Raw genomic sequence first — 25705 nt, 5'->3', positions numbered from 1 at the left:
TGAAGAAGGATAAAGTTAACAACTTCTTGCCCCACCCGTCCAACGATCCATTGTTGCCTCAGCTGTGGTCACCCTTTCACTGGCGGGTAAATACTGTAAAGCTGGGCCAGGTTGTAAAGCAAGCAAAAGAAAAGCACAATCATACCATTGGCGGCTACCTGGCAAGAGACTGGCTTAAAGCACTCTCTCAATTTTTGATTCGTCTGACTGGTAATACTTCGGCTGTTATAACTTCGTTCCATCAGCACCAATTTGTCAACATTTCTCAAAAACTCTGGACAAACAATCAAATATACATATCTGATTTGTGCAAATCGAAGAACGCAGCAAGTTCGCGTGGTGGTGAGTTTGTTATGTTTACTGCAATTCATAAAAATCGGTAAGTTGATGTTTGCAAATCAAAATTATTGTGTACTGACTTATTGTAATTAGGATGTTCCGGCCTGTCGAAAACTGGTACGTTTGTAAAGTCTTGTTCTTTTTTGACTTTACATATCAAGAAGGTGCTCCGGGCTCGAACTTCGTTTTTGGTGAACTTATGAAGAATCATGACGTCTCACCATACTCAAAGGCTATCCCGCGCGTGAAACCTTACGATGAGGCTGAGCAAAAAAAATTTGTGGTCTTTGATGCCGAGGATCTTTTGTCTGCTGTCGGATTGGTGAATGCGGTTGACGGCTCCAATAACAAATATGTTATAAAGACTGGTGACGCTTTTAAAGTCGATATGAGTAGTACTGCCGGAAGTGTTGGAAACATTGTTTTCCGCTGAGAATAAAATATAAAATCATTAAAACCCACAGTCACATGTCCCGTTTTCTCATTTTACTTACGTAATCTGAAGTTGTCTTTTTCTTACCCTGGCTATCATCCCCATAAACATTTTTTTTCTTTAAAAAATTACGTTTATCTATTAACATGGTATTGCTACATCTATTTATTTATGTATAAGTTGTTTTTATAGAGATTTAAAAATTTGGCTTTGCGATCAGCGATCAAAAAATCAAAAATATCGGAGATATCGATATTTTCGATTTTTTGAGCGATATCGCCAATATCGATCAAAAAAAACATTTTGATCGCTGATTTATTTTAGGGTGACAGTATCGTGTCTTGCACAGCCACTGCCAAAGATACCTCGAACAGGATAGATAGCCGAGGTGCGGTTCTGGTGCACCAGGGCTTGAAACGTACGTGGCTCTCCCACCGTGGCCTTGACGGGCAGGCCCTTGACGGCGGGGGTCTCCTTGGCAGTAATATTCTTGGTGGTGGTGGCGGTGGTGTTATTGGCAATGCTCTTTGTGGCCTTACTGGACTATATGAAAAAAAAATTAAATACAAATTGATGCATCGAACGATGATATCCCATGGTTATTAGTTACCTGCTCAGACTTGTCAAACCGTTTGATCAGGAATTGATCCATCCACATGGTCTTATACCCACTAAGACCAGAGATCTTGGATAGTTCGTTATCCTGAGCCAACGATTTGGTATTCTTTAAACGGAAGTTTCCATCCATGATCACGAACTGCTTGTCGTTGGCATTTACTGAACTAACCTGATGAGTAAGTCAAAAATTCAAAGTTAATAATGGGGTTTTTTGTTTTTTTTTTTCTCTCTTTTTGTTTTGCAAACCTCAGGACAGGCAGGACATGATGTGGAGACTTCCCCTATAACCTGCTGTTCAGACAACTCAATCATCTTGTTGTACATAAGGATACTGTTGGAGCATCCTTCAGCCGAGAGACTACTCTATATGAGGGTTTAGAAAATGTAACACACAACTGTTTATAATCGTACCTTCTCGGTTCCGACAGCCCAGTCCTTATAGAACTCTGCAATCTTCCCAGCAGAACCAGCAAAGATGTTTCTAAGCTTAATGAAAAGATCACAGAGACTGAAATGTACTGCTCCGGATGGTTTAATAGGCGAGAAAGGAAACATTCCTACCTCTACCAAAGCAATAGGCAATGTCTTGCACAAGGAGCAGTACGCAAATACTTCGTTTTCTTTGATTCCTATAACCAACTTTGCATAAGTATGACGAATATTGAATAAAGACTTCACTTACCCGAAACAAAAAAGAAAATGATCTTCACCAATTTAATAAACTCATGGGAACACTCACAAGAATTACTGAAGCCGGGACCAACAGCTATCTTGTTGGGCAAGTTGTCATTACTGCTCAAAAAAGCCAGGTAAGCTGTTGGCAAGTACTTCATCAAGTCCTTCCAAGCAGTAAAAAGCTTTCATTTTTTCAACCGATGCTCGTTCTGCATAGTGGTGGTATCTTTGATAATGACAGGGCTGTTGGTTACAGACGTGTTGGTGGCAGCTTCAACCTCAATCGCAGTCTCAGATTCACTGACAGGAATCGGTTGTTGGAACTGAAACGATTCTTTATAGTTGTCGTTCCATTGGTCATCGAAATGCTCGTCACCGCCACTACAGCCATCTTCTTGCACAGCAACAGTCTTGCGAATGGCCGCATACTTGTAAAGATCGTCAAGCATCGCAAAAGCGGCAGCTTCTTCTTTGTCTGCAGCGTCCACCAGCTCTTGTCGCATACTATTCAGCAATGCGATGTCTTGATGGGCAAAACCCAAATCTGATCTATTTTTCTTCCCTGTAGGTATTTTAACTGTAGAGGGTTTACGTTTGGTACGTGTAGGTGCTTTACGTTTGATAGGTGCCATTATAAGTGTACTGTAAAAAAATGAGAGAAAGAGCTCAAACCTCAAAGTGTGCCCGGGCAGTAACAGAAATATCTTTGTGACGACTTAATTTTTCGATTGTTAATTTGTGTTTTATTTCCTGTTTTACGTACATTTAGGCAGTACACAAAATTAAGGTACCTTAAGTTAGCCCAAGACGGAGATGAAAATGATAAAATATTTTTTAATGTAGGTGTGAAGTGCTTTGTGCCTGAATAAGCCACAGGGCAATCATGTAAAAAATTAAGGAACACGAAATGTATTGGACAAAATATATATATTTTTATTGAAAAAAGAGAAAAAAAAGCCTTTGCATTCAGTTTTTATGGTATCTGTAAAAAGAAAAATGAAGGATTAATAAAATATTACAATAAGAATATGTTTATATTTTGGTTTGATTTGATCTTTAAGAAAAATATTTCAGAGGTTTAAAAAGGTAGCAACAAACCTAAAAAAAAATTGTTACACATAAGAAAAATGAAAAGGCAGTTTCATAAAAGCTAACTTACGATGTAAACGTCGACGAATTTTTAATATTCGGATTATAATGAGGGTTGTTGTTATGATCTTTGGAACATGATTGGGATCTCATGTGTGGTAATGAAGGTCTCGGAGATATGATGCATGTTTCTTAAAGCATTGATGTCTCTTTGCCATAAGGTGTTACATAAGTGATTTAGGCACTGTAACACGCCGAACAAACGAACACCATCAATCTGAATATATTCAGTGTCATTACCCGAGCAGTTGGAACATGTCTTCGAGGTTCTAAATTCAGTGACAGGAACAGTCACCAGCAATCCTTCCCGTTCAGCCTTTTTTAAAACTTTGATTAAACGTCGTGCCAACCCAGGAATCGTTCCTTTCATGATTGAGGGAAACACAGCATCACCCAAAGCGACCAAAGGTATTCTCTCATCGTCATTTTCAAAAGGGAGTGGTCTTCTCTTGGTAGAATTTTTCTTTCCTTTTTGTCTTTCTTGCTCTTCATTCACCTGTCGTCTTGCTCTTGCTACGGATGTTTTTCTTTTCGGGTCTCTCCCTTTTTGATTAACCTCCCGCTTTAAATACTTCTTTCCACCAGTAATAAAGATGCTGGCCATTTCTGCATCGGCTCTTTGTCTTCCAATATAGTTCAAAAGCCTGAAGGCGGTAAACCGATCGTCATAGAAAGCAAGAATGGTAGGAAGACCAGCAGTGGGAGGGATTGACCGAGCCATGATATAGTCGATTCCGTAACCGTCTGTACGGACCATGTTCGTAAATATACGTCTTAAATGACTGAAAAAAAAAAAGGTTAGTACAACTTATATAAAGAAAAAGTCGTGTATTCACTTACTAATTAAGATCAACCCTGATAGAATCAAAATCGAATATCTGACTATAAGCGTGTGTTGATCCTTCATTTCCATCGGTTAAATCGCCTACATCAAATAGTCTTATCGGGCTTCCAGTTTTTCTCTGAACCTTGAGCAGCAGCATCCTCAAATGAACTACGTCTATTACTTGCGGGTAAAGCTGTACATAAATATAAGATTAAACAGTTTCCATAGCTTAATGGACGGCCTCATATCAGGTCTGAAGCATTATTTAGCAGGTATTCCTTCAGCGTCATCATTGGTGAGAAAAGTCCTTGAATTGAGTATCTGAGCTTGTTTTGCTAAAGCCAGATTTTTGTCCAAAATGTTTCTGATAGTAACCGTGGTTGAGCGACCTGTAGATTTGGAAAAAGGCGCCATACCAGTTGAACTTGAAGCCTCTGTTTCAGTATTTGTCAAAGCGATATCAATTTTTTTGGTGAGAAGTCCCTCTTCACTAGTAACATCATTCCGTTTTCTCTTTTCTATTATTAAGTAATGTTTTTAAAAAAAGTCAAACGTTAATAGTGATTAATTACATACCTGCTACAGTAGGATCGTGATTCTTATTCATAGGACACGCACGACTCCTGGCATCTTTATGGCCTAGATGCCCACAACGTTTGCAACGATTTTTTCTTATATAAATAAAGAAAAAATAAAAGTTATAAGAAAAAAATAATTGAAGTAGACAATAGACTTCCCAATATACCTTCTTTTTCTAGTACTGCAGCGGCTATTGCTAATTCAGTTGCTGTCACTCCTGCTTCCAGACGTCTCTGTTTGTTTCTCTTCTTTGTTTCAATAAGATTCAGGTTAATAATCCTTTGTCTGTTTGGAGGCATATTGGTCAGAAAGCCTGGAGTAAAAGAAAGAAGAATTGAATGGAGGTGTTTAACAAGAAGATATTTAACAAGAAAAAAAAAAGGTTAAAATTAATCTTTTGGACTACTTTATATAGTGATTAATTAATCAATTTCATAATTTTCTGTAATTTTGTACTTAGCTATTCTCTTTTCACTGTTCAAATATTCCCTATTTTTTGTTATTTTTAAATTCACTGTATGAATAGATACACTTACTTTCGTTTACATCGTGATAATTTAGTAATATATTGTATATGCTTAAGTATTAAAAAGCATAATAAGAAATGTTTTTTTCTTGGTTTAAGCTGGAGAGTTTATCGTATATAAAGAGAAATTTGGAGGTCCTTTTACAAACTAAATATCACTTCAGTTATAACATAAAAGGCAACGTATTACTTACACAACAGAGCATGCATATCGCTTTAAATCAAGTGACCTATTTTGGTACGATTCATGGAGGACTAAGCTGATATAATCATATAATTATACGACTGATAGGTGGTGTATAATAGAAATAGTGTATGAATTAATGGATAACTACTTTTTACAACCAAACATACAAAAATCGATAAGGCTTTCTATATTTGAGACCTTGTTTACCCCTTACAAAGACAATAAAATAATTTCTTCAATGAATAAACGATTAAAAATAATTATCGGGATCTTCCTGCCAATTGTATGTACTTGGAATCAAGTGCTCATCTTTTCACGGAAAATGTTACACGAAATCTTATAAGCAAGTGTACCATTCAGTAAGTGTTTATCATAATACTTGTGTTCCCGATCCACTGATATGGGACAATGTTACCTAACATCAATTCTAACGAGTATGTAGTATTTATATAACACAAAACCGGAGACAAGGTGTAGATGTATACTAAAATCAGCAAGATTGGCTCATTATTAAAACCTAGGAGAGTAGTTGTCATGACCGAAGCTACATATATTTTTTCCATTTGGTAATCCCAAGTATAATTCTTATTAATACTTTATATTTAATACTGATCATTTACTTTATAAACAGGCTTTATACTATACCATTCCACATACAGTATTAAGATATACATATAAATAATAACATCAAAAGATGAAGGCATAAAATGTCACATCAACCACATTTAGGTGCCACGGCTATATCTATTGGAAAATACAATTTCCCCTGAATATTGTACTACAAAACATACACATTTTAAAAATGAATGTTATTGTCATCGACACCGCATTATGGCTTCTCTGTATGGGATCATTACATCCGAATATTATTTATACAAACCAACGCTTTTCTGCGGTACAGCCAAGGTGCACGTTTAGTCGCAGTCTAAGATCTGTGTTTTGACATGGAAACAAGAATGTGCAATCAAAAACATTGGAATAGTTACGACTAAAAGTATATTGAACGATTTATACTTATTTTGGCAATTCTGTTATCACTCTTTCGCCCTTGGGCTTGTTCGATCTTAATCTTACGCTGAAATATTAGGGTCAAGTCCAAATGAGGAGCTGAAAGTAAACCATAAAACACACAGACAGGTTTACCATATGTTGGTTGTGATAAATTTGTATCTGGTTCAAGACGATAACTTATATTGATCTTTTAATGTCAGTTAAGGTATCATAATCAGAGATTACAACTAAGCGCACTCGGGCTGTCCCTAAGAGATCTTTGAGGCCCTAGTTTCTTTTGCAAGTTTGATAAATTTCTTGTTTTTATTCAGAGATCTTTATCGATTTCCACAGTTGTGCAGTATGAAAAGGATAAATTATTTCATAGCAACAGGGTTCCCTTTTAGTCTATTTTCATTCTAAATGAAATTATACCTTTATCTCATTATCTCATTATTTTTCAAGTGTTAAACATCACAAGGAATCTTCAAATAAATATAGCTTATAACAATTTCTTAACAATGATGAAGGGTCAGAGTATTGGTCAACTTATATGTGTTAGGGCATCCACAACGGAGTTGCTGAAATATATGATTTTCCATATTTGGAACCCCAAGATAGAACTTTGGTTGTTCAAATAAAGTTTCTTTCCATTCTGTTTCAAAATTCGGAACCGGGATGGAACCTAAACCCTTTTTGTTGTTGTTGTTATTTCCGTTATGATTGATAGGAGTATGAGGGTGACTGATTCAACAAAAAACTACTTAATTTTTGAATTCGATTAGTTGTTCAGGAAGTAAAAAATCCATTTTATTTTATTTGGAAGTAAAAAAGGATATTTAATATAGGACTGCCAGTGTGGGAAAACTAATGGTTTCGAAATTGAAAGCGAAGAAAGCAGTCCAAAATAGAAATTTTTATAGCGCCTCTGTGGATGCACTAATAAGATCTCATTTACACAACTTCTCAGTTAATTATTACATCTAATCAGAGTGGATGTTGTATTGTATTGTCGCTGTGTCTTTAGACATTAAGACAGGCTAAATCGTAATTATATAAACAATTAGGGAATCGGGAGAGGTTATCAGTGCCAAACACATAATTTTACACGACACTGAGCATACTTATCAGCCTTATTTCGTAGCTGTGCCTGAATAAGCCACAGGACAAACATTTAAAAATCAAGGAACGCGAAATGTATTGGACAAAATATTTTTATTTTTATTAAAAAAAGAGAAAAAAAGCCTTTGTATTCAGTTTTTATGGTATCTGTAAAGAGAAAAATGAAGGATTAATAAAATATTACAATAAGAATATGTTTATAGTTTGGTTTGATTTAGTTTTTAAGAAAAATATGTCAGAGGTTTGATTAAGGTAGCTAGATGTTTGTCGTCAATGGATCCCGAAGGAAACCTAAAGTCAAATGCCTAGATCATCTTTGTATTTTTCCCAAAAACCAAATACCCAAAAAAAATAGAATTGGATTTCTAAACTTACCATAAAATGTGAATGAGAAACCTACAAACACTCACGAAAAACTGCCCTTTTTATCCCCTTTGTAAAAATTTTTTTTTTACTTGCCCGCAACGGCCTACATGTTCCTTTAATTTAAACAGTCCCACCATGTTTTCCCCAAAAGCGGGGTCGATCCCCTTTCAAATTTACAATCATAATAGGTCGATCATTACAATTGACCTCTATTATATATGAGAGGTGAGGCTTGTTCCATTTTCATCTGAATGCACTGATAAAATGGGCTTAGCCTTATGATGAATCCAGCCCACTTGCTGGGCTGAACTCAGCAATCACACAAAAAAAAAAAAAAAAAAAAAAAATACAATAGGTCAACCCTGGTGTAACACTGGTTTCAAAAAACCACACCCTTTCACAAAAATGATTGAAATTTTCTGCAGCACTAATCGTAGCTGCTGTGAATCAAAATAAGGTGAAGGGTCACTTTTTTTTTATTTTTTTTCATGTCACTTTTTTTTTCTGGGTAGTCAATGGCACTGCGTTTATGATAGAATACATTTTCTCTCTCTCATCATGACGGGGACAAGAATGACGCTAGTTAAAATGAGGAGGTCCTTTTATCCTCGGTTTAGTGATGAAGTCATGATTTTGCCATTTGTTTTAGACTACTTTCAATAAATAATGAATAATCGTGATATCATACTCGTATATGTCTTATAAAATATTGTTTCTTGTTTCGGGATAAAAACCAGTTGAATCTTTTTTTTTTATTTTTGTTCACCACTGTTTGTTATCCTAATAAATTAAAATAAAATAAAATGATGGAGAACAACATGAAGACACAAGCACCACCACCTGCGTATCAAAATGGACAATCAGAATTACCCGGACAAACTTATTACCAGCCTCCCCCACCACCTGAGGGAGGTTATGCTCCACCACCGGGACCACCTCCTCCAGCAAATAATATGGGACAAAAATTCACACAGTTTTATGCACCTCCACAGAACCGTAAATTGGGTCTAAAGCGTCGACTATGTTCGGCCATTTGTTGCTGTATTCTCATTGGCTTGATCATCGGTCTTGCTTCGGGGTTGACCACGCGTAGACGTAACTATGGCAACTATGGAGGAAATAATAATAACTGCAACTGGTAAAAAAAAAATATAAAATATTTAATAACAGTCATGTGTGTGTGTGTGTGTTTGTAATCTCATTTTCATCTTGTTTATTAGTCGAACCAATGCAGATTGCATACGGAATTTCGGTAAGTTTCTGTTCCCTTTTTTTTTGAACATGGATATTAAGATCAAATGAATATTATTTTAGGCAGCGGTACTTTTTGTTACTCTAGTTGTCAGTGTGCACGTAGATAAATGAAAAAAAGGGCTCCTCAAAAAGTGGCTACTCATGAACTCAACAAAGAAGCAAGGGACCATTTATTGGATGCATAATAGGGCCATCTTTATTGTCAGGATAGCCTACTTATTAATCTAGGGTTAAATTGGCAAAAAATGTAAAATAAAAAAAAAATAAAAAAATCTGTTTAAAATAATGAAAATAAGAAAACGAAAAAAAAGTACTCCCTTTCACTTTCCTCCACCCCCCACAAACGACAGAATGACTTGCTCATGTGTTTCTGTTCAGAGTTGTGTTACAAAGATACGAGACAACAAGAAAGTAGAAAAGAAAGTGGGATAAAAAGGGGGGAAAACACAGGTTTCGTCATTGCGGAAAAACCTTAATCACGCGGACGCGCCCAATGCGCATTTTCTGATATAAAAAGGACAAGGTTTCTTTTCTTTTTTTTTTTTCTTTTTTTTTTATCTTTCTTTTTTATAAAAAAATGAATTCTGAAATCCATATTCCTTACTTGAGTCAAGAAGAAAAACTCTTTTTAAATACCACAGCGACCTACAGCAAAGCACGTCGAATGTCACATTCTATCGACGAAGACCACCATCATCATCATCAACAACAACAGCAACAACAGAGGCGTCAAGTGGTCTCTGTTTCATCCTTGGCGTTTCTATGGAAACGCAGAGGATCTTCATCTTCCTCACTGTTATCTTCCTCTTCTTCACGTTCGATGGATTTCTCGAGTCAATTTGACGAAGAAGAATCTCCCAAGGCCAAGGAATTAGAATCCTTAATATTTGATCAACCACAAAGAACCGTTCGATTAAGCCTAACACCACGTTGCGCCGTTTAATATCCCCTATTATTTCTATTCTAAAGCGTATATCCTAACCCCCGATACCTCTCATCAAAAATGGCTGAAATCTTTTCTTTTTCACCCTACAAAGCCTGAATGGCCTTAATACATAATATACATAATTATACATATACCCTCTATACTCCCTTCTCTGGAGATACTTATAAAATAAATCTTTTTTTGGCTGCTCTCTCTCTCTTTTTTTTCTTTAAATATAGATTAATTGATAAACAAAGTTTAAGCCCAAATGGGCGTGATCATTTTTTCCTTGGTATTGTTGTGTTTATGCACCTTATCAGTTAACCTTTGATAAGTGTCTTCTGAGCCTTGCATAGTAGCGTGTCATTGTTACCTTACTTGTTCAATGTGCCACAAGGGTGTGAACAGTTTTTTTTTTTTTTTTTTTTTTTTTTTTTTTTTTTTTTTTTTTTTTTTGGTTTACGCCTCTTCACTAATTTATTCATTCTTGCTATAAAATTGGGGGAGAGAGGGGGGTTAAAAGAGCATCATTTTAATATGTACATACACAATATGTGTATATTTTACGCATCTCTACATGCATCTTGACCAGCTTTGTTGGCCTTTATAAATAAAAAAAAAAGAGCCCATGTGTAACTTTATTTAGCGTTTCAGATTAGACATTCATGGAGTGGCTGAAGCTTTTATTTTTTTTATTTTTTTTCACAATGGGATTATTTTTTATATGTTCCTTTGTCAAATGATTTGCTTTTTTATTTTACCCGCGCTTTTCTCTCTAATCTCTATTGCTGATGTATCACGGGTGAGCAGATAGAAAAGGGTTTTATATTAAAAAAGAAGACTCTTCCTTTTCACAAACTCTTTAAATCAAAGGATCATCCAAAGCGTTTCTACCCGTCGAATGATACATTTAGCGTCTTTTAAAAGCAGCATTGTTGTTAAGGGCATGGTGTCACGTAAACAAACGAGATGAACTTGCCCAATTCCATTATTTACACACACACACACATACAGATGGTTTCAAATAGCGGACAGCAGCGGCTAGCTGTATATTTCTCGGAAACAGAAGCGGCTTTTAATTTTAGAGATAAAATCATTGGGGGGAGCATAAACACAGATGGTATGACTTTTATGTTGGGATTCCATTTAGGCTAAGATTATCCATGCATTCACAAATTGCAGTGAAAGAAAAAATATTCTCCCTTCTGATGATCAGATTGGGTATTGTTAAGCACTGACGAAGAGGAGGAGGTCCAATTAAACACGGATGATCCATGGATCTACACACACATTTATATATATATATATATAAAGTGCGTGACTTTGTTACAATTGTTGACGTCGGTCTTTTTTAAATTGAGGATTTTTTTTTGTTTAATTTTTCTGGCATAGTCTCGTGTTTTTTTTAGCATTCACTTCTTTTACCTCGTAAAACAATGTCTAAAAGCGACGACGAAGATTCCAACTTGTATGGAGATCAAGACGAAGATAATAGCGTGACGCAAAACTCTGATGAAGAAGGAGAAGAGATTGGGTATAACCGTAAAAACTCTGGACTTGGCAGTGACGATGACGACGATGAAGAGGAAGAAGATGAGGATGAAGAAGAAGCTAGAAAAGTACGCCCATTTTTTTAAAGAAACTAATCTCCATGCATGTTTCCTTATTTTCTTAAAAAAAAACATAGGTGGCGGAAGGCTTCATTGTAGACGACGAGGATTCTGACACTTCAGACGGAGTAGCTGTACGTCGTAAAAAGAGAAAGAAGGTGGAAGATTGTAAAGTTTCCCCACACACACACTATAACCCCTTTTAGCCGCTTCCATATTAACCCCAACTCATTTCAAATAGACGACGAGGATTTGGACGAGGAAGATTTAGACTTATTGGAAGAAAATACCGGTATCAAATTAAGTCGCACTTCTGGCGTGAGTACACTACTTATTTTCTCTAACACTCAATTTAAATACTAATATACGTTGCTAGCCTAAATTAAAACGTCTTAAGCGTGGTCGTGAAGAGATTTCGCGTGAGGAACAAAAAGGCATTGACAATATTTTTTCTGACGATGATGACGATCAAGTGGACCATGTGGAATCACACGCTTCACCTGCCCGAAATGACCAACACCACCACCGTCGTCGTGAGGACTATGCTGAAGAATACGACGATGGCAGAGCAAGATACCGTCAACGTGACGCCTATGATGATATGGGCGATTTCATTGCAGATGAAGATGACGAGGACGATGATTTAAACGAGGTTTTGGGTGAAAGAGCTCAACCTCGTTATGAAGATGCTCGTCGTGGTAGAGGAAAGGCCAGTAAAGAAATGATGGATATCTTGCCCGAAGGCATCAGTGAAGATGTTCTTGTTGATATGTATGATATTTTTGGTGACGGTGGTGAATATGAGTGGGCTCAATATGAAGACGAGGTAAAGAGAAAAAGAAAAGAAAAAAGAAAAAAATCGATATATTTTAAAATAAATCACATCGTGTTAAAATGACAATACAGGAGACGGAAAAGACAAGAGAACGCGAACCTCAACTGGCTGATATTTTCGAACCTAGTGAACTTGCTGAACGTATGATGACAGAAGAGGATGAAGAGATTCGTTTACGTGACGTCCCCGAACGTTTGCAGATGCGTTACGAAGGCACCAAAAAAGTATTTGAACAGGCCAGTAATGATCAGGTACAAGAAGAAGGTGCATGGATTGCACGTATCATGGCACGTAATCGAGGTCAAGAATTAGCTAGCGATGCATTCACCACAGCCGTGTCCTATGTCGTGAGTTTCTTTACACGTGAATTCTTGGAAGTGCCTCACATCAAGGATCATCGTCGTGATTTCTTTACGGAGGTAGATCGTGCCACAGGCATCAGCAAGGAAATCTTGACAGAGAAAGATCTTTGGGAGATTTACGATTTGGATTTCAAATACCATAGTTTCATTGATCGTCGTCAAGCCTTACAGGAATTTATCACCAAATGTTATATCCATGACGAATATGTTGATACCATGATGTCACGTGTTGAAAAGGTGGAGGAAATTTCGGATTTGACAGATTACATCAATTTGAATTTCTCGGAAAAGATCAATATTATGCAACAACAAACAAAGGGTCCTAAACGTCCCATGAACAAATCATTATTCGAATTAAGTCAAAAGACAAGAATGCACGACTTTTTACCCAGATTCGGTATCACCGCTAAACAATTCGGTGCCAATTATATGGAAGGCAATCGTCGTCATTTCCCTGAAGATTCAACCGTCGATCCTGTGGTAGAGGCTGATATGTATGTCGATGCCAGCTTCCCCGATATCACCAAGGTGTTGAAGGCAGTACGATCTGTCCTTGCTCAAGAAATGGCATTTGATCCTCAAGTCAGAAAAGCCATGCGTAAAGACTGGGAATTGTATGCCACTGTTACTGTCAAACCTACCGAAAAGGGTTATCATGCCATTGATGAATTGCATGTGATGCGTCCCTTCAAATTCTTGAACGAGAAACCCATCAGTGCTTTTACAGATGGTCAATTCTTACATATTCTCAAGGGTGAGTCTGACAATCTGTTGACTATTACCATCAGTATTGCTGATTACCCTGCCTGGTTCAATCGTATTGCTGAATTCTATATCTCGGATGGCTTCAGTGACTCAGTGCAACAATGGAACGATCAACGTAAAGAGATTATCGAGCAAGCATTAAAGGAACACTTGATGCCATTAATGTCTAAATATGTACGAGAAAAATTGCGCGTGGAAGCTCAGGAGTCGATTTGTCAAGCCTCCTTTACCAACCTTTATAACAAGATTAATGTTGGCCCCTTCCGTGGCCCTGAATCTCAATTCAAGAGTCCCTTACCTCGTGTTGTCACTGTATCATCAGGTAGTGGTACAAATAAGGATCCTATCGTGGCCGTTTTTGTAAACCAACGTGGTAAAGTCTTGGATCAGATGGAAGTGCCCAACCTGAAGGATGAACGCCATTGGAAGGAAATGGCTGATTTCATTAAATCCAAAAAGGCAAATGTGCTCGGTGTGGCTGGTTACAATGCAGATACTCGTCGTGTGATTAAACATATGCAAACCATGTTGAGTGAGATCAACCAATCCAATGAACACAATGGGATTTCTCGCATGGATATGGTGGTTGTGGATGATGAAGCCTCTCGTCTTTACAAGAACTCTCGTCGTGCACAAGAAGAATTTGCAGAGCATTCAGAAACCATGCGTTATTGTATCTCGCTTGCACGTCGCTTACAAAGTCCCGTCTTGGAATATGTTGGTCTCGGTCGTGATTTATTAGCCATCCATCATCATGATTTACAATATCTCGTACCAGAAGATACACTTTATTTCTTTTTAGAACGTGCCTTGATTAGTGTAGTGAATGATTTAGGTTTCGATATGAATGCTGCCATTCAAAGTCCCTATCTGGCCAACGCGCTTCAATATGTCTGCGGTTTCGGTCCTCGTAAGTCTCAAAGTATCCTCAAGAAAATTGAAGCTACAGGAGAACTTGAAAGTCGTACTGCTCTTGTGCTTCGTAAATTAACTCCTGCCAATACATTCATGAACTGTGCTAGTTATTTACGTATTCGTGATATCGACGGTGCTGATATCTTGGATGATACACGTATCCATCCTCAAGATTATGACCTTGCTCGTAAAATGGCTGCCGATGCATTAGAGATTGATGAAGATGAAATGGATGATTATGACTCCAAGGTAGCCGTCGTGACACGAGTAATTAAAGAATACCCCGATAAACTTAATGATTTGATCCTGGATGATTATGCCGTTGTCTTGCGTAAACAGTACAATGCACCCAAAAGACAAATCTTGGAACATATTAAATTGGAATTACAAGGTCCCTATCATGATCGTCGTCATCGTTACAATCGTCCTACTTCTGAAGAGACTTTTATTATGGTGACGGGTGAAACACGTCAAAGTCTGAGTGAAGGGTTTATTATTCCTGCCATGGTGGTGGCTGTACGCGGAAAGATTGCCAACTGTGTTCTTGATTCGGGTCTGGAAGGTATGATCTATGTAGATAACGCCTCGGATGATCGTATCATGAATGTCAGTGACGTGTTGCAGGTGGGCCAAACCATCAACTGTAAAGTGCTTCGTATCGATCGAGAGAAATTCATGGTAGATTTGTCGTGTAAAGCATCAGATACAAAACCTGGCTCGGATTACCAATTACGTCGATTGGCAGAGGACCCTTATTATGATCGTGTAGCAGAAACCCAAGAATATGAACAGCATCGCGCCAGTCGTCGTAAGCAGTCTAAATCCAAGCGAGTGATCAAACATCCCTTGTTCAGACCCTTTAACCATCGTGAAGCTGAAGATTATTTGTCTACACGTCAACGAGGCGATCTTGTGATTCGACCCTCTTCACATGGTTATGATCATGTTGCCATCACTTGGAAAGTGGATGAAGATGTCTATCAACATGTGGATGTGGTTGAGATCAAGAACAAGAATGATGTACATGGTCACACACGTCTCAAGATTGGTAACCAGACATTTGAAGATTTCGATGAATTGATTGTCACCTATATAGAAGCGATTGCTCGTAAAGTGGATGAATTGATGGCACATCCTAAATATCAGGCGGGAGGTATTGATGCCTTAAATCGACATTTGACTGCGTTGACACAGGCGAATCCTAAAATGTCTGCTTATGGGTTCTGTCAAAGTGAGAAGCCGGGTTACTTTGATTTGGGCTTCAAGCTGAGTTTGCGTGGTCCTCCCATGCGTTGGGTGGTGCGTGTTTTACCCGATGGATACCGTTTACGTGATGTATCATACCCTCAAGTAGATGATTTAATCAATGGCTTTAAACACATTCAACAAGCTGAAGCACAAAGACAAAAGAAGAGAAGTATGCAAAGCAGTAGATATTAAATAATTCATATATAAATAAATCACAAAGAAAGAGAAAAAAATAAAATAAAAGCCATGTAAAATAAATAAAAAAAACACACACAAAGAGATTCCTTTTTATTTTAACTTTTTTTTTTGTTTTTTTCTATACATCAAGAAGTAATCTTCTGGGATCTTCAACCAATTCCTTAATTCTAACCAAGAATTGAACAGCCTCACGACCATCCACTAAACGATGATCATAGGTCAAAGCAATGTACATCATGGGACGGATTTCAACCTTGCCGTTCACAGCAACCACTCTTTCCTTAATACCGTGCATACCGAGAATAGCAGTTTGAGGCAAGTTAATGATGGGTGTACCCATTAAAGAGCCAAACACACCACCGTTGGAAATGGTGAAAGTACCACCAGCCATATCCTCAATAGTGATCTTGTTATCACGAGCCTATTTTTTTTTTTTTTTTTTTTTAGTGACAAGGGATATAAAAGACTCTTTTCTTGCTTTGTACCTTTTTACCAAGAGCAGCAACACTTTGCTCAATCTTTAATAAACCCATATCTTCGACATTACGAAGGACGGGAGTAACCAAACCCTTGGGGGTGGAAACAGCGACACTTAAATCGACAAAGTCATGATAGACAATCTCAGCACCATCAATGGAGGCATTGACAGCGGGGAACTCGGTCAAAGCACAAGCAGAGGCCTTGACAAAGGCAGACATGAAGCCAAACTTGACATTGTGCTTCTTGATGACAGCATCCTTGTATTCAGAACGAAGGGCCATCAAGTTGGTCATATCGACTTCATTGAAAGTGGTTAAAGAGGCAGCAGTATCTTGAGATTGCTTAAGACGTTCAGCAATACGAAGACGCATACGGTTCATCTTGACGCGACTTTCGGTACGCTTACCAAAGGCAACCTCTTCGGCAACAGGTGCTTGAGAAGCCTTGGGGGCGGCAGCAGCAGCAGGAGCAGGAGCAGCGGCGGCGGGCTTGGGGGCAGCCTTCTCTTCCTTCTTCTCTACCTTCTTTTCCTCAACCTTTTCTTCCTTTTTCTCTTCCTCAACAGGCTTAGCTTCTTCCTTCTTGGGAGCAGGAGCGGAACCTATTCAGATGTATGAAAAGTTAAATACTGAGTAAAGTTCCAAAATGAGAATGCCGCTTACCTTCTTTAGGTTCACCGAGTTCCAACTTGAAGAAATCAGCACCGACAGAGACATTGTCTTCTTCTTGGGCGTAGATTTCGACAATGGTACCTGATGCAGGAGAATTGACAGTGACATCAATCTTATCAGTTTCAATTGTGGCTACCTCATCATCTTGTTTCACGTAATCGCCCACGTCTATCAATGACGATCCTTAGTACATGTTTTTTTTTAAATCATCAACGTATATCCCACTCTTACTTTTAACCCATTGTTTCAATGTTCCTTCAGAGATGGATTCAGCCATTTGAGGTACTTGGACGATCTTGTCAGCTAAATATTTCATAAAAATAATGCAAAATTAGAATAAAAAATCTCCCTTTTTTTCAAGTGAGAACAGGATAAAGGAAATTTATCATTTACCGTAGAATCGTGTTTGCATCCATTGGTTAGATCTATAAAAGAAGAATAAAGGCAAGGGTCAGTGGCCTTGTTTTAAGGGAAAATAAATAAAGGGAAGGCTTACTTGAATTGCTTGTTAGCAACCATATTTAAAGCACAAGGTGCCTGGACGGAAAGTTGTCTGGTAGCATGACGACCGAGATTAAGAGCCGATCGGCTCAAGTGACGCAAAGTCATGGGTGTTGAACGTAATGCAGTTTGCATTTTAATAATAATAATAAAAAATAATACAAGGAAAGAAAGCAAAAAAATATGTGTGGGGTATGTTTTTTTTTAAATCCAAGAGGGCCGGTCATTATTTTTTATTTTTAATTTTTTAAAGTGCAGAAATGCATTACTTTTTACTCTCGTCTGCTTCGTCCCAACGGTGACCACAGCCTCGGTTACCACATACGTAATAAAGTGTCATTTTTGCATCAGGGCGTCTGGAAGAAGATTGGAAGAAAACAGCTTCGGGATTGCCACATTTTGCACAAGTAACATTGGCACGAGGCTTTACGCGAAGTAAGAGTTAATTTTCTGAATTATAAATACATTATTGTGAGGCAACTTACAAGAGTAGGATCAGTACTCAAATCAGCCAACATCATGGTCTGTTCACTTTTGAAAAAAAAAAAAATGGTTAAAAAATCAGAGAAACTAAAACAGATTCATCATGTCATACGAAGGTGCATGTACGATTTCGTGTCTATACACACAGACATTCTCGGCTTCTTCTTCATATTGACAATTTCTACATGCAAACATCAACTTTCTTCTCGATTTATCTTCTTTTGGGTATAACAAGTTATTACTACAAAATCACATGTCTTGTTTAATATCTTTGTTTTGTTTGTCGTCGTCGTCGCATGCGCGCGTGCACACGCACGCACGCACGCAACCTGTGTTTATTGATGTAATGTACCAGTCTAAACAATATTTAAAGGTTGCCATTGTATGTAAAAAAAAAAAAAAAAAAGTAAAGCACTCTCTTTTTTTTACAAGCCAAAAACAGAATTTTGTCCCTTTTGGAAAGTGTGACTTCAACTTTTTTGGGGGCCTTTAAACTTGATTTGATGGACTTGGTAAAGCTTAACCTGATTTACATTGCGTTTAGCTTCTATCGCCTTTATAAATGCCATTATCATTATTTTCCAAGTCGCTATAAGAAAAAGGCTTATTTTTTTTTTATTAGTATCAGATTGACATTGTACAATTAATTTATTCCTGGCCTTAGAAAGGAAATTGGCTGTGTATACAACAAGAATTTATGCGACAGATTACTTTCAATTTGTAATTGTCCACAACTTATCTTATACAGTTCTTTACATCGCATTAAAATGCTTCGTAAACATCAGATAAATTCCTACCTGGTTTAAGGATTAGTCTTGTTATGATGGATCCGGATTGCTTTTCTTAAAGTCAATAGTGCTTTACTTTTTTATGCGTTGTATTAATCAGCTCTTGCACGATCAAACCAATGCGTCTGCTACAGACTGTTTCTATTCGACATGTAGCGTGTGTTTGAGATTTTTGAACACTTAAAAAAAACAATGTCTATTTCCAGAATAAGGTGCCTTTGAGTGGAGCACTCCAAGTTAAGCTCTAAAGCCATCATGCCACAGCCTCTATAAATTCTTGGTGATTCCTACAACCACATGTATCACATTGAATTTAGATTAAGGAATAGATGGGATTCCAAATCAAGTAGTCAAAGCGGGCATAAGGCGATAAACCAATCCATGTTGGAGCTGGGCAAGTAACCCATGTTTGGGCTTAATGGCCAACGGGCGAGCAAGGAGACCAAGCGGTGAAAGTTTTACTCTTGCAGACATAAAGGCTGAGGAAGCCAATTGATAAAATGATGGGAGTTCCTGAGGTGGCTGTCTCAGTTGGTTATATGGTGGGTATTTACAGCTGAGGTATTTTCCATGTCAGCATTGTTTGTGCCAACAGATAGTTGATCTGTGGTTGATTGATCGGTACTGTCGCTAAGACTAACGCTTAGATGAAATACAGACTTAATCAACTGCACGTCTGGTTTTTTGCACGGGAACGTAAAAAAATACTTACCTTGTAAATTTTCAGAAGACATGCTTATTTCATCCACGATTGTGCCTTCTGTATCATATACAGTACACCGAAACCTCACGCAATGGTCATTGGTGGCAATATTTTCTTGTATTAAGCAGGTAAGGTGTAGACACTTGTTGAAAGGACTTAGCTTTTAGTCCTCAAAGTTTGGATTGGTTTTGTTCAAATCTAGAATTGGTCTTCTATTCAATTTAAATTGGTGCAAAAGGTAAAAATTGTTTTTCTTATTGTTTAAGATATGAGAGACAGTAAATCATCATGGAGAATAAAAATCGGGAAAAGACTTTATTTTATGATACATAAAGAAAAAACTACTGTAATTTGTATCAAAGATCATATGGCTAACAGGACATCGAGCACATTATATGAATGGATACAATGTATCACTATTTGATAAATATATTGTGAAGTTATTAAATTATTAGACGTTGTAAAAACAGTTGTTCGATTGATAGTAAAGGCATTGTATGAGATAACATCATGCGCTTTGTCAGTTAAAAGATATTACAGTGTCAATTATGCGCAGAAGTAAACCGTAATTCATTCAAATAGTGTATATTAAACACTTATTCTTTCCACACAATGAAAATGTCGATCTTTTTAAATGATCGCCATACACACAATGGGGCGCGACAATAAATCTGATGGATGCACTCATAGTAAATTTCATTGTCTACAATAAGAAGTAGAAATGCATAATTATTTTGTCATTCATTCAAAGACAATCATTGACAGCTCACCCTCCCCCCTTTATTTTAAGTATATGCATTTACATTAATTACAAATGGGAGAACTAACTTTCATTCAGTTATTATTATTACTCCCTTGGTATTTATATTTCTGCACGAGGGATCTACGTTTTATATATTAGCATTCTTCAAAAATGGGTTATATCCGGGAAGGGCCCCACGACATTTATAACCCTGGTATAAAGAGACCGGACCAAATATTAAAACTGATAGGAGTTGACCAAATCGAGATGGTCTACTGCGTTCATTAAAAAGAGAGAAAGAAATGTTTTCTTTTCGGGTCTCTTAGGAACAGCTGTCGCTAAGAAAAGCGGTTTCTTTTTTAAATTAAGATTATTTGATTTTACTAGTAGTTAAGGTCGCAAATGTTTGATCTTCAATGCTTGGTTGATTGTCGTTAGAAGTATCTTTTTAAGTGAATAGCAATTTATTCGATTCTCCTGTTCCTCGTATTTATAAAGTTTGCTAAAACTAGTTATTATTCAGGATGAAGAAGACCAACAGAAAAAAAAACATCAGATCATCTATTAAGCACCTCATCCATCGTTTCTAACATTGTAATCCCTGTATATATACCAAATCTACTTATCTTCTCTCACACTTCTGAGAGTATATATAAACACATGCCTATACAAAAATGCATACTGTTTTTGTTTTTATCATATGTCAATCTATAGCTAGATCACACACACCCCTTTTATTTTTACAAAAATCACGTTACACTTAAGCATATACAACCCTCTTTTTTATGAACAGTTTTGATGACACTTGATCTCATGAATTATGCGTGCGGCGTGTTATTATTATATTCTCCCTTAGGAGCGCGTGTTGCTTGCTGTCCGTGATAACTTGGTCAAACGTTTCCAATGGGTTCGAGTGTATAGTAACAACTATTTTCTGTTCTTAATTCAACAAGTTTGGAACAAGAAGCTTGGACTTTCAGCTCCCGTTGTTTTATTGGTAAATTTGATCTGCACATCTTTTCATACTTTCCGTGTTACCATGGAATCACGTCACATTTTATTATAAATATAGACTAAACATTTCTTGTTTTCCTCTGTTAATACCAAGGAGAAATGTCGATATCTTTAAGGACGAATCTGCAAAAAGACGGCGAGAAAAAGGTCATGCAATTTTACGTTTTATCTCTATTATTTGGTAAACCACTGCTTAGTTTTACCTAACTCTCATAGTGAACGGAGGCTTGCAGTTACAAGTGTTTCCATAGTGGTTCCGAGACATACAGGTATACAAAAGTAACGATACATTTAACGATTGCATAAAGTTACGAATACATTCGACGTGATATAAACAAATGACAATCCAATTCTCAGATTTTCAGTCAGGCTCATTCTTATGCAAGGCCTTTAAATTGAAGATCACCCATAGGCAAATGGTATATCGATGAATGAACCTGCATTAAAGTGTACAAGAGAAAAGTATGACATCATCTCGCCATACTATCAAGCACTTTTGTGGACCTGGTCAAAGAGTTATTTTTTTGTTACATTTCCTCGCGACAATGGTAATTGTAAAAAAAAAAAAAAAAAGTCTAAGTCCCGATATCTGCTGATAACTACGGACTGCATTTGTATTTGGATGGGGCTTACTTTGTTCTATATGGGGGGTTGTGCAAAATAACATTAGGCTTGATGTAGTAAGTTTTCTTGTAACACTTATGATGGAAGGTGCACCATGACTAGGTTGTACGAATTAAAGCGGTATAATTAAAAAAAAAAGTGATCGTAAAAATAGTTAGAGTACATCTTTCTGCTCTCTACCCGTATAACATAGTCTGTAAGTTGTGAGTATACCACGGAAGATTGAATTTTTGAAAAAACTAATGTATAGAATTCATTTATTAGTGTATCAGCTGTTACTTCACTATTTTATAAGCTCGGTAAAACTGTTTAACCCAATTTAAAGGGATGAAAGGCCAGTGCACGAGCAAAACCTGATCTAATAATAACTACGAACAATAAAGTAATATGGGGAAAAGGGGGTCACAAGGGACAACAAATACTGATATCATAAAAACAATAACAATACAAAGAAAACTGTCAAATGTGCATGGCTTTTAATTCATGTGCATGTATTACTGTCCCAATTTTTTATATATATGAAACAAAGGCTATCCCGGTGTAACTCATTTTTTTATTTGGCAATAATAAAATTCCAAAAAAATTTCTTTCCCCTCCTTTTTTATTTTCTTTCTCCACTTCAAAAAAAAAAAATGTCTATCGCAGATAACTCTTACTTCGCATACAACCAAAACGATTATATTGACTTGGAGACAGCCTTGGCTGAAGAAGAAGCAGCTTCTGTTAGTTACAGTCTGCATAGTAATGAGCACGACAGAACATTTCGATTAAGTTTTAAAAACTATGACGATAATGCAGTCCAAAGTTTAAGACGATCACTTGTAACGCCATTGTCGGCCACCAGTCGAGAAGACCCCATGTACAAAGCAATGGAGCAAAATACTTGGAAACAACACTCAACCTACTCACCACGCGTCGACAATGAGCCTTTATTGAGAACAAGAGTTTCTCTGTCACCCTCTCCTTCTGTGGCTGATAGTCTTGCCCATTATAATAAACTTATTGATGGTAAAAAAAAAAAAAATACATCCCATATAAATTACCTTTTTATTAAATCAAATCCTTTAATTGATCAGACAGCTCAGAGGTTGACTTGGTAAAGAGTGACCTTAGGGATTTTATGGGCCCATACGGCGTCAATGAAGTCATGTTACGACCCGATTATTTGACTCCTTCCCCACAAAGTAATCATCGTTACAAAAAAGACGCTTTGGTAACAAGGTAGAATAAAAATATTCTCACACTATTACGTAAATATCAACTCTTTTTATTTTTTTATAATTAGGCTCTCTCCATTATTAAGTGTTAATAACACCAGAAGCTCTCCTGAGTATATCGCTCCAAGCCCAGTTGATGAGCTCAAAGAGGCATGTCCTCCGTATCGAGGCTCTTTATTACTTGAATTGGCTTCCAAACCAGCTAAATCCGATAAAAAGGATAACATCTCCACAAACGAAATGCAGCGTCACATTGATGTACCTTCCGCACGTCGTAGCGTACAAATTTCTTCTCTTCCAGAGACCATCACTGCTCAAAAACGCTCATCAGAGGCCAAAACTATCGTAAGCAGATATTCACAGAGGCTTCCATCTACCCTCAGAAGAGCATCTGTAGAAGAATCTAGCAGCGTCACACCGCCACTTGATTCTCTCCTTAGTCGTTACAGCACCAAAACTCAAGATTCCGCAGCAGAAACTCACCATATTCAACGCAAAGATGTTACTGCATCATCCCGATATTCACAACGACGTCTTTCTGCTGAAAACACTTCTAAAAATCAAATCCAGAACACTGTTGCAGAATCAAGTACTGCTGCTTCTCGATATACTCAAAGACGATCTTCTAATGAGGATAACAGTAAGACCATCACCAGTCGATATTCACAACGACGTCTCTCCACGGATCATACTGATACCAAACCAAAGGTTGAAACAAAGCGTTACGAGCCTCGTCAATCTACAACCACAGCAACACACCCAAAGCCACGAGATCTCTCTACTGTAACAAGTCGATATTCTCAACGACGTCTCTCAATTGAAAAGGCAATCGATATCAAGCCTAAATTAGAACAAAAGCGTCCTGATTTACGTTATCCGACCACCACAGAAACACGTAAGCCAAAATTACCAACTCGAGATATCTCCACCATCAGTAGTCGCTACTGTCAACGACGTCTTTCAACTGAGAATACTGATACCAAAAATGCAGAAATCACAAGATCCCGAGCTACATCCATTCGATTAGAGCCAGCTAGGACCAATACCTACCAAAGCCAATCAAATCGCAACTCATTTGTACCAAATGAAGCTACTAAGGATGCAGAACCTATTGAAACTCGTCGCTATTCAACCCGTGGTAGACTTACAACAACAGCAACATCTACCAATACTAGGGATGCTGAAAAATATGTACCCAATGATACTAAGCATCACCAAGCTGGGATAACTGTTACTCGAAAATTATCTCTTCGTGATCGTACGCTTACATCCAACCGTATGAATGATTTAACCAAGCATCCTTCAGAAGCCACGCCCAGGGATACCGGACAAAATCAAGCTGGATCTAGTCGTACTCGAAGGGTCTCTTTTAACCTTGACGAGCCTTCCCATGAGAATCCATCCGATAAGCATCCCACATTAAATATTAATAAGAGGGATTCCTATCATGGCAGCTATGATGAACAGGTTAATGTGAAGGTAACACCACCACGTCGTCCCAGATCCTTCTCTGTACCTAATAATGAGGAAAGACACTCTTTGTTGCCTGTCCTATCAACCCGTGTTCGAAAGTACAGCAATCCAAAGCCCGAAACTGTACGCGAGGAAGAAATCATGTCATCGAGATCCAAGGAAAAGCGACCTTTTGTCAATACACAACAATTGATGTCTCCTTCTCATAGCATTGGAAGTTCTATCTCAACAGATTCAACCCAATCAGGAGATTTCGATGCCGGACCAGCTACACCACCTCGTTACTCTTATATGGAACATCAACAAGTACGTCCAGCTAGCAAGCCTATCAGTCAATCTGTATCTGCTGTTCTTTTACAAGTAAAGCAAAGCAGAGCACGTACCGCTGCCATTATCAACGGCATGTACAAATAATTTACCCTATCGAAAAAAAAACTAAAAAATATGTGAGCTGGCTTCAATTACCCTTTACCAGCATCAATATTTTTGTAGTCTCAATAAAAAGAAAATTAAGTGTTTTGTATTATTAAATTTTTGTAATGAAGTTTTGTTTATTTGTAATTGTGATGAATTGGAGCATATTGCAAAAGTTTGGGGTTATGTTTGTTAACGTTCAGAATATTACAGTCACACCTTCCCCGTCCGATTGAGCTGTCGTCATAAACTTATGTCAAATAATGGATTGTTGATTTGACTATCGTACTCGAGATTTGTATTATCAAATTTTGATCTCTTTGATGTGAAGTTACCGATATACTAGGGTCTATTATATAATTATCAAACCGCATAACTCCTTCTGCATGAGTTTGGGTAGCGTGATATCGTATAATTATATATACCTACCAGATGTTTTTTCTTATGAGTTAGTTATATGTAAGAACGTTTCTTTCAGCTAACACTTGTGGAAAGAAAGAGAATAAGATGACAAAAATAGAAGGGTTAAATATACGTAGTTACAAGAACGTATTTTTATAAACCCATGGATAAAACACACATCTAGAAAATATATCACAGTTCCAAATTAATAGATTACGAACAGCATCTAACGAAAAGTGACAAAAAAACATGCAAGGTTTTGCATTATGGA

General features: G+C 37.3%; 10 protein-coding genes across 10 annotated transcripts; 6 read left to right on the top strand and 4 right to left on the bottom strand.

The window, feature by feature from the left end:
* Positions 1-892: 892 nt before the first annotated feature.
* Positions 893-1749, bottom strand: EV154DRAFT_504028 (uncharacterized protein). The gene is made up of 3 exons (XM_051600993.1): positions 1637-1749; positions 1383-1559; positions 893-1315 (listed from the first exon to the last, which is right to left on the bottom strand). The coding sequence occupies exons 1-3, from the start codon at positions 1712-1714 to the stop codon at positions 1088-1090; spliced, it is 483 nt and encodes a 160-aa protein (XP_051459187.1). The 5' UTR covers positions 1715-1749; the 3' UTR covers positions 893-1087.
* EV154DRAFT_504027 (uncharacterized protein) lies at positions 1527-2720 on the top strand. The gene is made up of 4 exons (XM_051600992.1): positions 1527-1559; positions 1637-1753; positions 1802-2019; positions 2073-2720. The coding sequence occupies exons 3-4, from the start codon at positions 1904-1906 to the stop codon at positions 2611-2613; spliced, it is 657 nt and encodes a 218-aa protein (XP_051459186.1). The 5' UTR covers positions 1527-1559; positions 1637-1753; positions 1802-1903; the 3' UTR covers positions 2614-2720.
* A 5603-nt stretch (positions 2721-8323) lies between these two features.
* EV154DRAFT_504024 (uncharacterized protein) lies at positions 8324-9396 on the top strand. The gene has a single exon (XM_051600991.1). It carries the CDS (start codon positions 8614-8616, stop codon positions 8950-8952), a length of 339 nt encoding a protein of 112 aa, XP_051459185.1. The 5' UTR covers positions 8324-8613; the 3' UTR covers positions 8953-9396.
* Positions 9244-10433, top strand: EV154DRAFT_504023 (uncharacterized protein). The gene has a single exon (XM_051600990.1). It carries the CDS (start codon positions 9642-9644, stop codon positions 10005-10007), a length of 366 nt encoding a protein of 121 aa, XP_051459183.1. The 5' UTR covers positions 9244-9641; the 3' UTR covers positions 10008-10433.
* On the top strand, positions 9657-10433 carry EV154DRAFT_440995 (uncharacterized protein). Its single transcript, XM_051596944.1, has 2 exons — positions 9657-9792; positions 9913-10433. The coding sequence occupies exon 2, from the start codon at positions 10107-10109 to the stop codon at positions 10311-10313; it is 207 nt and encodes a 68-aa protein (XP_051459184.1). The 5' UTR covers positions 9657-9792; positions 9913-10106; the 3' UTR covers positions 10314-10433.
* Positions 10434-11387: 954 nt separating this feature from the next.
* On the top strand, positions 11388-16004 carry EV154DRAFT_462134 (SH2 domain-containing protein). Its single transcript, XM_051597576.1, has 5 exons — positions 11388-11608; positions 11677-11767; positions 11841-11917; positions 11976-12425; positions 12506-16004. The coding sequence occupies exons 1-5, from the start codon at positions 11426-11428 to the stop codon at positions 15914-15916; spliced, it is 4212 nt and encodes a 1403-aa protein (XP_051459182.1). The 5' UTR covers positions 11388-11425; the 3' UTR covers positions 15917-16004.
* On the bottom strand, positions 15979-17832 carry EV154DRAFT_504019 (dihydrolipoyllysine-residue succinyltransferase E2 component). Its single transcript, XM_051600989.1, has 6 exons — positions 17570-17832; positions 17467-17498; positions 17305-17376; positions 17065-17241; positions 16408-17003; positions 15979-16343 (listed from the first exon to the last, which is right to left on the bottom strand). Exons 1-6 carry the CDS (start codon positions 17707-17709, stop codon positions 16041-16043), a joined length of 1320 nt encoding a protein of 439 aa, XP_051459181.1. The 5' UTR covers positions 17710-17832; the 3' UTR covers positions 15979-16040.
* Positions 17768-18542, bottom strand: EV154DRAFT_504017 (putative DNA-directed RNA polymerase II 15.1 kDa polypeptide). Its single transcript, XM_051600988.1, has 4 exons — positions 18410-18542; positions 18170-18298; positions 18060-18105; positions 17768-17998 (listed from the first exon to the last, which is right to left on the bottom strand). Exons 1-4 carry the CDS (start codon positions 18436-18438, stop codon positions 17840-17842), a joined length of 363 nt encoding a protein of 120 aa, XP_051459180.1. The 5' UTR covers positions 18439-18542; the 3' UTR covers positions 17768-17839.
* Positions 18543-18973: 431 nt separating this feature from the next.
* EV154DRAFT_480031 (uncharacterized protein) lies at positions 18974-19579 on the bottom strand (the record flags this gene model as incomplete). Its single annotated transcript, XM_051598304.1, has 4 exons — positions 18974-19132; positions 19221-19367; positions 19400-19521; positions 19558-19579. The coding sequence occupies 4 exons, from the start codon at positions 19577-19579 to the stop codon at positions 18974-18976; spliced, it is 450 nt and encodes a 149-aa protein (XP_051459179.1).
* Positions 19580-22957: 3378 nt separating this feature from the next.
* EV154DRAFT_183041 (uncharacterized protein) lies at positions 22958-25149 on the top strand. The gene has a single exon (XM_051594253.1). It carries the CDS (start codon positions 23386-23388, stop codon positions 25030-25032), a length of 1647 nt encoding a protein of 548 aa, XP_051459178.1. The 5' UTR covers positions 22958-23385; the 3' UTR covers positions 25033-25149.
* Positions 25150-25705: the final 556 nt, after the last annotated feature.

This window comes from Mucor mucedo (genome assembly GCF_025094135.1).
Source record: "Mucor mucedo strain NRRL 3635 chromosome Unknown EV154scaffold_31, whole genome shotgun sequence".
Lineage (NCBI taxonomy): Eukaryota > Fungi > Mucoromycota > Mucoromycetes > Mucorales > Mucoraceae > Mucor > Mucor mucedo.
This window is presented reverse-complemented; position numbering and strand designations above follow the sequence as displayed.

Bases quoted from the DNA above. Each gene is read 5' to 3' on its own strand.
- EV154DRAFT_462134 (XM_051597576.1), top strand. From the start codon at position 11,426: ATGTCTAAAAGCGACGACGAAGATTCCAACTTGTATGGAGATCAAGAC. The intron at 11,768-11,840 runs GTAAAGTTTCCC...CATTTCAAATAG, and splicing joins GAGAAAGAAGGTGGAAGATT to ACGACGAGGATTTGGACGAG. The intron at 11,918-11,975 runs GTGAGTACACTA...ATACGTTGCTAG, and splicing joins AATTAAGTCGCACTTCTGGC to CCTAAATTAAAACGTCTTAA.
- EV154DRAFT_504019 (XM_051600989.1), bottom strand. From the start codon at position 17,709: ATGCAAACTGCATTACGTTCAACACCCATGACTTTGCGTCACTTGAGC. The intron at 17,499-17,569 runs GTAAGCCTTCCC...CTTCTTTTATAG, and splicing joins GTTGCTAACAAGCAATTCAA to ATCTAACCAATGGATGCAAA. The intron at 17,004-17,064 runs GTAAGCGGCATT...ACATCTGAATAG, and splicing joins ACTCGGTGAACCTAAAGAAG to GTTCCGCTCCTGCTCCCAAG.
- EV154DRAFT_183041 (XM_051594253.1), top strand. From the start codon at position 23,386: ATGCAGCGTCACATTGATGTACCTTCCGCACGTCGTAGCGTACAAATT.
- EV154DRAFT_440995 (XM_051596944.1), top strand. From the start codon at position 10,107: ATGGCCTTAATACATAATATACATAATTATACATATACCCTCTATACT.
- EV154DRAFT_504017 (XM_051600988.1), bottom strand. From the start codon at position 18,438: ATGGCAACCTTTAAATATTGTTTAGACTG. The intron at 18,299-18,409 runs GTACATTACATC...GTGATTTTGTAG, and splicing joins TTTAAATATTGTTTAGACTG to TAATAACTTGTTATACCCAA. The intron at 17,999-18,059 runs GTAAGTTGCCTC...CTTCGCGTAAAG, and splicing joins TGAGTACTGATCCTACTCTT to CCTCGTGCCAATGTTACTTG.
- EV154DRAFT_504027 (XM_051600992.1), top strand. From the start codon at position 1,904: ATGTACTGCTCCGGATGGTTTAATAGGCGAGAAAGGAAACATTCCTAC. The intron at 2,020-2,072 runs CTATAACCAACT...GACTTCACTTAC, and splicing joins TACTTCGTTTTCTTTGATTC to CCGAAACAAAAAAGAAAATG.
- EV154DRAFT_504023 (XM_051600990.1), top strand. From the start codon at position 9,642: ATGAATTCTGAAATCCATATTCCTTACTTGAGTCAAGAAGAAAAACTC.
- EV154DRAFT_504024 (XM_051600991.1), top strand. From the start codon at position 8,614: ATGATGGAGAACAACATGAAGACACAAGCACCACCACCTGCGTATCAA.
- EV154DRAFT_504028 (XM_051600993.1), bottom strand. From the start codon at position 1,714: ATGTACAACAAGATGATTGAGTTGTCTGAACAGCAGGTTATAGGGGAA. The intron at 1,560-1,636 runs GTTTGCAAAACA...CTTACTCATCAG, and splicing joins CATGTCCTGCCTGTCCTGAG to GTTAGTTCAGTAAATGCCAA. The intron at 1,316-1,382 runs GTAACTAATAAC...TTTTTCATATAG, and splicing joins GGTTTGACAAGTCTGAGCAG to TCCAGTAAGGCCACAAAGAG.